At 34.9% G+C, this 10,321-nt stretch overlaps 1 protein-coding gene across 1 annotated transcript; it reads left to right on the forward strand.

Annotated features, from left to right (window-relative positions):
• The first annotated feature begins 782 nt into the window (after window positions 1-782).
• Window positions 783-4,883, forward strand: LOC139696026 (uncharacterized protein C18orf19 homolog A). Its single transcript, XM_071594640.1, has 4 exons — window positions 783-1,177; window positions 1,564-1,804; window positions 2,726-2,871; window positions 3,181-4,883. Exons 1-4 carry the CDS (start codon window positions 1,030-1,032, stop codon window positions 3,516-3,518), a joined length of 873 nt encoding a protein of 290 aa, XP_071450741.1. The 5' UTR covers window positions 783-1,029; the 3' UTR covers window positions 3,519-4,883.
• The last annotated feature ends 5,438 nt before the right edge of the window (window positions 4,884-10,321 follow it).

Here is a 10,321-nt window from a genome sequence, read left to right on the forward strand (position 1 = left end):
GCTATAGGAAATGGAAGAAAGAAATTATTCTGGTCCCTTAGATGGCGGTTATCTCTGACTCTATTGATGGAGGATTTACCCCACCTTTAGCTCTTAAAAATGTATTTATTAAACTATCATTCGAATATATATTTTAATAGTAGAATCACTTCAAAGGTGCCATAAACTCTATTTGACCAGTAATTACATTTTATACGGTGCTCATTCATGTAAAGTAAATTCTTTCAATAATAATAATTATGTATTTATTTGTTCAACAGTCACAGTGTACAGTATTGAGATTACATGACAGGTGTATAGGAAGCGTCTATAAATAACGCAACCCACGTTCGAGATAAAATAAATGTCCATTAGCATAAAGTGGTTTAGTTGAGAGGTCATCCATCAGCAGATAATTACCACAATTTACACTCACTGATCAGTAAGCTACTTCGGCCGACATAGCCGTTATGATTTTGCGGGAACACTGTGAACACTATAAACTGTCCCTTGGGTATCAAACAGGTATTCAGAAACTTTGGTGCAATTTGAAATAAAATGCATCAGTAATATGAAAAGTGGCATTAATGTCTTGATTTTAAGTTGCTTCAACCAGCACACTAGTTTATTACTTTTAAATTTCCCATGTATTTTTAAAACAGTTGAAAATTGAAATGAATCAATTCCTCCGCTGAAACCAAATATTAGGAGTTACCTGTTTATCGAAGATTAGCCTCCACAGTATTTTAATTATGAAATAATTGGTGCAAACAATCTTTGGTTGGAGTTCTAAAAACAATTTAATCAAAAGCATGTTTTTGATTTTACTTAACGACAAGCAAATCGTAGAATCTGTGTATGCGCTCAAGAAAATTGTGATTCAGGTGTTTTTTGGGTTAAATATTGTGAACGTTGAAATCTTTAAGAAGGGATCGTCTCCAGTTTTGTACGTGCTCTCGTTATTCTTATCAGGATGGAGAATATCATTCATAAATAGCGGAAGTACAGTTTATTCATTAAAAAACCATCGCGTTATTTCAAGCTGCACAGATGAGATTATATTGTTCTCTGCAGCTGGGATGGCATGCCAATATTTACCTCAGACAGAATATAGTTAATTTTCGTCAATACCCTAGCGTAGGAGCTGCTCGTTCAATATGTTACTACAGAAATAAATACCATAGGAATCTCTCTCTAAGTAAGAAATTTATTTTTCTATTGGAAGTAAAATAATCCTGTAACAAGTTACAAAATGAAGTACATCATCCATAATATTAATTTGGAGCGGTCTTGTATTATAGTTAAATATATTTGCAACAACAAGCTAGTGTGACATCATGTCTTAGTTCGTGACCGTATCACTGGAATTAACTGAAAAAAAACCTTATATGACTATGAACTACAACTGAAAAGAATTGAAGTTTTAAGATCTATTCAAGTTTGGTTCATTCTTTAAAATTCCGAATATTCAAGATATATATTCCGATAATGTACAAATTACCTCGCCCTAAAATAAGAATGTACAGTTTCCATAATATAAGCAAATTGTATTTCAGTTTCAAGTAATAACAGTTTCATTTACAGGTAACTTTAAGCAATCGTCATTTTCCTTGCCTCTTCAAAAGTCGTTCGGCTCTCAAAAGTTTTACTTCTCTACTCAGTCGGATAAGAGAGATGATCTCAAAAATGAAGGAGTTGAAGAGAAAAAAATATCTTTATTGCAGAGGTTTAAGCAAATGTACCGAGACTACTGGTATGTCTTAGTACCTGTGCATGTAGCAACATCTATCATCTGGTACGGAGGCTTCTACTACATTGCTAAAAGGTGACTTAATTCACCATAGTAATATTTCTACTTCCTTGTTTATAGTTTTGTAGTTTGGTTGAATGTGTCAGTTCATGTAAATATGGACTTATCTGGTAAATAGCCAGTTATGCCTTAGAGTTGAGACTATATATTTAATTTGTAGCAGTGGTTATACTACAGTCGTCATAGGAAACCGAAGTACAGATTGTCATTTCAGTCGTAGTTAATTTTCATATTCTGATCAAATATTCTGTATACTCCCCCACAAAACAACATCTCTGAAATGGAGATCCATAGTACTCATGAAGTATAGCTACTGAAAACACCATAAAAATAATGAAGAATGGGTCTTTAAACTGGGGAACTAAGTCTAATTGAAGCCTCCAAAAAGAGATGCGAAAATTCTTTTTTATCCCAAAACATATTATCTAATGATGATTTCCTCAAATGAAACTTTCCTGCTTGAATTAATTTTCTCAAATCATAGCTCTTTCACTCCAACATCCGATATGGCAGATAAAGAGTATGATTCATAAATTGAAAATGTTGTTCAAAATTAGTTTGGATGTGCAACAAACCTCAAGAGTAAGCTCTATTTTAAAAATGCGTTCATTATCTTTGTTTTGTGCTGAAGTCTTAGAGTTTGAAACACACTATGAACTTAGTGATGGATTTTCATGTCAACTGAATACTTGACAGGACACAGTTTTTGATTGTTGAAACCACCATGTTGACTGAAAATATACGAGGTATCAAGCAATCACAGTAAAAAATTGTTGGAGTAAAAAGCATTTGAAAGTTAAGCCAGAGAAATAATTTGACGAAATTCTGTTTAATTTGACATGTGTTATTTCGAGTTATATTTGAAACTAGATGAAAAAAATTGTATTTTTGTGTTTATAAATCCCCGAGTAATTTTTACTTCTGCAACTTCCATAGTGGAGTAGATGTTGCTGCCATTCTCACAAGCATGGGATTTAGTGAAAAAATTACTTCACCTTTGAAAGATTCCAGTGCTGGCCACCTTGCTGTGGCATATGCCATGTACAAGATTGCCACACCAGCTCGTTACACAGTAACTCTTGGTAATAACAATTTTTTAAAATTTTAATTTACTCTGTCGTTACAGCTCTTCTACATTCTCTAATTTAATAATGCCCATTCAATGTATGTGGGCCATATGCATGTAAATATTTATATAGCTCATTAGCAAGGCCCGGTTTAAAAGTCCTCGAAAAATGTTAAATTTTATCTTAAAAAACCACACATTATGAAATTTAGCTTTGTTAAATATTAATTATTTTAATGAATGTGAAAATGATTCTCATTGGATAGTAATAACATCCTAATAGTAAATTGCTTGTAGCTTTGAGAAATGAATGCTTTTGTTTCAGGTGGCACAACTATATCCATCAACTATCTCAAGCAGTGGGGATACATTAAACCAATACCACCCAAGGAGAAGCTTAAAGAAATGTATGCGGAGAAAAAGGAGTCGGTGGTTGAGAGTTATCGTGAGAAAAAAGACTCCATGGTTGAAAGTTATCGTGAAAAGAGAGAGTCTATGGTTGAAAGCTACAGAGAAAAGAAGGAGTCTGTTCGTAGTGGGATTCAGGGGGCTAAAGAGAGCATTACTCAAGGCTTACGTCAGGGCTTAGGGCCAAAGAGTGAGACCAATGAAAAGAATCCTCCTGGTTTTAAGAGTAAAAGTAACTGTGGCACGAAAACTTAACAGAGTTATAAATTAAGAGATAATATGTATTTACAAAAAAATTAGTATCCACTACCACTGATATATTTTCCTTGACAGCTAGCTCATCAATTGGAACGAAGATGGATATTGGATGAGGTGTATTTTTTCCATATGAAATATGAACTGAAGAAATTTAAGCAAGTGGAAAGTAATGTTTGAATTGGTCTAGTTTATGTTTGTTGTGGAAGTTCAAAAGAATATGGAAATATTAGAAAAAGTTTATTTATTAAATTAGATCTCTAAAGTTGCCTAACAGTCAAACAAATCAGTTGAACTTATCTTTGTATTCTTACTATTTTTTGTGGTTGCATGTATTTAAACAGACATATCTTGAAAATTATGGAATTAAAGTTTGACTATGTTTGGTGTACAAGAAATGCTTTTATGTTTAACTAATCAAAATATGGAAAAGTGGTTGTGAGGGTGTCATTTGTATTAAAATACTGCCTTGGTATGTTCACATTATTAATTGTTGCTGACAAATTTAAAGAAAATCTCCTATTTTCTTTAAATTTCTTATTTTATGAGGCTGTAGAGCTCAAGTTACCTAGATTTTAATTGTTGATGAATCATAGAATCATATAAAAGAAGGTGATCAGTGTTTTGAATTGGATAAGACACATAGAGAACAATTTTGTATGAAATATTGTAAATATGTAAATCCAGTATTAAATTTTGGTATATTTTATAACATGAATTAAATGGCAAGGATTTACTAGTCCAATATAAAGCTTGCATGTACAGTTTAGTTTGTCTCTTTAAGGGACAACATTCACAGTAAGCTTGGTCAGTAAACAGTTATATTACTGAGAGAAATTTTAAAAAAATAAAAATATTTTATTTACAATGATAATCATGGTTTACTTGAACTAAGAATTACGTAAAGGGCCTCTGCTTGTCAATGAATATACATACCACTATATTAACTCTCTGAAATTTATGATGTTGTTCATATATATGCCCCATATTTTTGCTATATGGAAGTCCAAGCCAATTGAGTTGGTGTTGCTTGTAAAAATTGATATTTTTGCGTTCACTTCTCACACCAAATTCATATCTGCCCAAAGATAATGATATAATTGTCTCAAGATATGTAAAAAAAGAAAATATGCAATTCCTGATATATTAATTTATATTGTAGGGAATTCGAGAGAAATTATAAAATATAAGTCCTCTGATGTATTTGATTTACATATAGTCTTTTAAATGGTAAACTAAAATTTGTCAAAAAAATTGCTCGTTATATTCTCAGCATATAACATTGTTGCCTTGGAAGTTATGACACACTGTAAAAGTATCTGTAGAACAGTAGAGACTGATTGAAATTTTTATTTTTAAAATCAGCATCATGACTAGTGTCTTGTAATTGAATTCTTATAAGCTAATCCTATCCAATATGAAAGATAAGCCTAAAACCACAATGTTTTTCAGCAATTGTTTTCTTAATAATAGTTGAACAACTTTCAAATATTGAACATTATTTAATGTCACTATTCTTCTTATCATATGCTAATTTTGCACATCTTAATTTTCAGGTTTGACTCCTGTTCATTCAAATTAATTTTTGTAAGAAGTGCATGTAAAGTTCATTTTTATCACTTGCAGGCATTGTTTACTTTTCAAAATTAAATTAGAAATAATGGTTTACAAAATCTAAGCGTATGGCCTTAGGAAAGAAAATTGAATGAACTTTCTTATTTTTTTTTCATTGAATATGTTTTCCGTTCAAAAGATTGAGATTTTTTACCAAAGATTTCCAAATTCTACAATATTTGATTAGCGTCCACTCAGCAACCTGAGCCATTTTTGAAGAATGATAGTAGTTGTCAAACACTCAAAGGAAATAATCGAGAAATTGTTCAGGCTTTATTGATTTACACATGCTGACTTTTATTTTGACATTTCTTTGTAAGTGAAGCAAGGGCAGTTGCGCCATAACCTTGTAGCGTTAACTATCTAGGTAACGCTTAGACCTATTATCCACATAGCATGTAACACCTATTTTACATTTCTGTAATTAATATAGCATATGGAGATTTTTAATTATCAATCCAATCCTTAAGTAAATGAGTTGCCCTTGTTATGCCACCTAAGCCACGATAAAGGGGGCACATGGATTTTGCCTCAGAACCTTACTCTTTAGGGGACCTCATAATTTGTTATAAAGAACATCTCTGTAGATGTAGTACAATGTAGAAATACATATTTCAGGTGATTAATTGGTGAAAGAAAGTGAACAAGAAAGAATTAAGGTACTTACTTTTTTTAATAGGATTAATTTATGAACCAGAGAGGCCCTCCTCATTGAATTATTCATGATGGCTGATACCTGCATTAAGTATGATAGTAATGCTCCTTCATTAGTTACTTAAAAGAATAATTTGGCAGTTAACACTTAGCGAGGCCAGCCTTCAGTGGACTTAAATTATAATGATACTGACACCCAAGACTTTGCATTTCCACAGAATAGATTTGTTGTTATCAACTAGTTTCACTATGCAAAAATCATCTAGATTAGTGGTACAAGATGGGTTACACACATTTTAGTATCATCCAGAGGTGAGGTCGAGCGGAGAGGGGAACGGGTAGGACATTGATGTAGGAGAGCGGACAGGAGGAGGGTAAGCATGCAGTTGCTAGTAACTGAGATGAAGGGAGAAAATCAATAGTGGATTCCCTGGATTCTGTTAGGGAGTAGATGCAGAATGTCTAGGAGGGTGTAGTGGAAAGGGAAAAGGTGGTCATTGATGGTGGGTACCTTCTTACACACACAAGTTATTATGTCCAATTGTTCTTGAATGTCCATCCATATCCCTTTCATCTATTTGTATTTACCAGCCCATTTTGTACCCATTCACCAGCAGATGATGATGCATGAAATTACGGTGACTTACATACAAAAAAGTACCTGAAGGTATGATTACTAGACCTACTTTTGAATGAATGAAACTATGGGACTACTGGAGTATGCGCATGTGCCTTTAAAATGCAAAAAGAGGGACATGACAAGAGGCAATGAAAAAGGTATAGGATACAGAGAAATATGGATGAGATATCAAGCTCTTCAAGAAAGTGTAATCTCTTTCAGGCCCTTGGTAAATAATTCAGTGTAAGGTCTGCATGATGAATAAGTAATACCTTTTTTGGGTAATTAGTAATTTAAGTTTACCAAATTGAAATAATAAGTAAAAAGGAAGTCCCCAGACCTGAAAAAATATCACTAAAGCTCTTTAAGTTATAGTCAAACATCAAGATCAGATGCATAGCAAGCATCTTGCTATTCATCTGATCCTCTCACTTTCAATAGCTTATTTGGGGTCCATGTCCTCGCAATCGCAATGACAGAAATTTATCCCCTGGGTGAAGCTGACAAAAATGGAAACATTCTTTCAACAAAAGCAACCAAGGGTAAATTGTCTGCAGAGCAGCCATTTCAAAGGCAAAGCTGCCAATGGTTGGAAGGATATCCCATACTTCACTGGTTTGTCATCTTGAGACAAAGAATGAGCTTTCATATTATCAGGAGTTCCCATCTCAGATTTTGCAGTAATTAAATAATGCTTTATGTTCTTTATTATCTATCCAGATTCAGTACCTTTTCTCTGGTTTTTGCTGTATTCTTGAATCAATGTTTTCATTTCCTATGTTTGCAATATATTTGATACAGGGTCTGATGTTAATAGCTTGTCTCTTAGACTTTTCCATTGGTGTTTTCTCACCATGCCTTTGAAAAATGTTGAGTTATTTCAGGTGGAAATGCAAATACTAAGAACAATACATACATCTACTTACTACTCAAGTTATTTATTGCATTTTGGATGTCATATATCTTTTTTGTGGGTCGCGGTAGTCCAGTGGGTAGAGCATTGGACTGCTGACCAGAGGGTCCCGGGTTCTATTCCCGGGCAAGGCACTCTGGGCACCTGCAGCTCCACCCAAGCTAAGGTAATTTTTCAGGTACCAGGTCTTCCTGGGAAACCATAACTGGCACAGGGAAAGGAACTGGCCCCCCTACCCTGATGTGTGAATTTTCACACGCAGTATAGGGCTTAGTACTGGGTGATCTCTACCATCACCTACTAAACCGACCTTTGGGTTGATTACTGTGTTTATGGTTTTTTATATCTTTTTTCCTGAGACTATTTTGGTTGGTTTGAAGATGAATGCATCTAAGTATAGATGATAATTCAATTTGAAAAACTATACATCAGATTCCTCATGAAAAAAAGCCGGGCCTCAAATGAGGAATTGGAGCGTCATTCCACTAGTCATTGTGATTAGAGAAACCTCTCTCCTTTCTGAATTAGGTCAACTAATAGGGAGAGATCACACATGGAAAAATGGTTTCATACCATATCACACTTGACTACGACTCCTGGTGCTGTGTGATTATCTGTCTGCCCTAGCAACTGAAGAGGTGGGCGACTGTGAGAGGTAGTGATGGAGGGGAGGGGAAAAAGGTAATGGAATGGCTTTTGAACCATCAATCACCCTCATTAAGAGAAACTTGGCTTGTGTAGAAGATTGGCCTTGCTGCACCAAGTAAATTATTGACATCTGATTTCATACTAAGATTAAGGAATGTTTCAAATCAGCTTTGCAATAGCCATAAAAAATATTTTTGGCTAGGTTTACATAGATATACATGGGCACCTGAGATATTGAAGATAAATTCCCATTCTTGTCCACCAATTCATTCTTTAGACTACATTAAAATCATCATCAGTATTTCAATCCTAGGATTGGTTTACTGCAGCCCTCCATTCTACTCTATTTAATGTCAATGCCCTCAATCCTTCTTAATTTGTCCTATTTACATGTCTCTTGGTATTCCTCGTGGAATCTTCCCTTCTATTTTTCTTTTATTATATTCCTAATCAATCCATTGTACTTCAATGTGTGTCCAATCCATCTATTTCTTCTTGGCTGTAAAGTTCTCCATATTGTCCTATCCTCTTCTGCTCTTCTATATACTTCCTCGTTCATAACTTTGTCTATCCATTTAATCTTCAGCATTCTCCTCCAACACCATGCTTCAAAGGCTTCTATTCTTCCCTGGTCCACTTTTCCAATGTTCCAAGTCTCGGAGGCATAGAGCGCCATGCCCCACATGAAAGTCTTGACAAATTGCTTCCAGTCTCAGGTTCTTTAAACATAGTAATTGCCTCTTCTTCATGAATGCACTCTTAGCTTGATGTCGGTCGAACTTCTTCCATCCCATGTTATGCTGCTGCCCAGGTATATGGATTCCACTTGCTCTAGTTTCACCCCTCGAATAGTGATATCTGCATTCAGCTTCTCTCTTCCACACCCAAGGATTTTAGTTTCCTCCTTGTTGACGTTCATGTTATATTCCCCCAGTACTTGACCCATAGCACTTAGGAGTTGCTTGCAGGTCCTCTCGCATTTCCACCACTACTGCAGTGTCATCTGCAAACCGGAGTAATGTGATTTCTTCTCCATTTACCCTGACTCCTTTGATACCCAATTCTTGTATTCTTTTATTGCCTCTTCAAGGTATGCATTGAATATTGCTATTGAGAGGTTGACTCCTTTGTTTATTTTGGCTTCTATTTTTATTCCATTTTTCATTTGAATTGTTTTAACCTGATTCTTGTAGAGGTTATGGATAATTCTTCATTCATTGTAGTTCAATCCAAGCGCTTCTAGTAGCTTGAACATCTTGTTCCATTCGACGTTGTCGAAGGCTTTCTCCAAGTCCACAGATGCCACATATAATGGTTTATTTACGTGTTTCATTTTTTTGGCCAGAATTCTCAGGCTGAGAATTGCCTCTCTTGCTCCTTGGGTTTTTCCTGAGTCCGAACTGGTTTTCTGAGAGGCTTTCTTCTATTCTTCGGCTAATTATCCAAGCAAGGATATTTGATGCTTGAGTCACCAGGCTCAATGTTCTGTGATCTTTGAATATATCTGTTTTCGGTTTCTTCGGTATTGCAATCATTATACTTTTCTCAAAGTCTTCTGGTATCTTTGTGCTATCTTTGATTATTCCAAAGGGGATATCCTTGGCTTTGACCCTGAGTGCCTTGATTATTTCTCAGTTTATTTTGTCAACTCCTGGAGCCTTGATCTTCCTCAGGTCTGCCATGGCTCTCTCGAATTTGCTCCTTAATATCTGTGGACCCTGATCGTCTTTACATATCAGGCTTTCATCTTAAATTAAGCCATCTTCTAGTGATTTGGGAGCTTGATAGAGCACTTCAATGTATTCTTTACATCTATTCCCAATGTCATCATCTTCTATCTGGATTTTTTCATTATTGCATTGCATTTTGCGGCTTGGATTTTTTATGATTTTGTTTTTCTTTCCCCGAATTGCATGTTCACTAGTTTATACACCATCTCACTATTTACCTTTTTCATGCTGTCATTAATTTCCTCACAGCAGCTTTCTATCCATTCTCCCTTCGCCTTCTTGAACCCTCGTACGACTTGGTTCCGCAAATGTTTATAGAGGCCTTTTTCACTCTCATTTCTTGGATTCTATACGTTACACTAAAAACTAATAACAAATCTTCTATAATTCATAAGCCATTGGGTAATGGAAAGGAGCTTGCAGTGGCCTATACAGGTGAGCTGTTGGCCACCCTTACGTTGTAAGAGAATTTAGCAGTGAATAGAGAATGGAAGACTACTGTCAAAGAGTTTGGATTGAAGGACTTGTGACAGCAAATATCACATTTAAAATTTTTTATGTCCAATGGAAAATGGCATTTCAAAGCAGAGAACAACATTCATGTTAGATTCCCTATCATTAATAC

This window comes from Hetaerina americana, unplaced genomic scaffold (genome assembly GCF_022747635.1).
Source record: "Hetaerina americana unplaced genomic scaffold, ioHetAmer1.1.p SCAF_65, whole genome shotgun sequence".
Taxonomy (NCBI): domain Eukaryota; kingdom Metazoa; phylum Arthropoda; class Insecta; order Odonata; family Calopterygidae; genus Hetaerina; species Hetaerina americana.

Excerpts from the sequence above, each read along its gene's own strand:
- LOC139696026 (XM_071594640.1), top strand. The coding sequence starts at position 1,030 with ATGAGATTATATTGTTCTCTGCAGCTGGGATGGCATGCCAATATTTAC. Across the intron at positions 1,178-1,563 it reads CCATAGGAATCTCTCTCTAA|GTAACTTTAAGCAATCGTCA; the intron begins GTAAGAAATTTA and ends TTTCATTTACAG. Across the intron at positions 2,872-3,180 it reads TCGTTACACAGTAACTCTTG|GTGGCACAACTATATCCATC; the intron begins GTAATAACAATT and ends CTTTTGTTTCAG.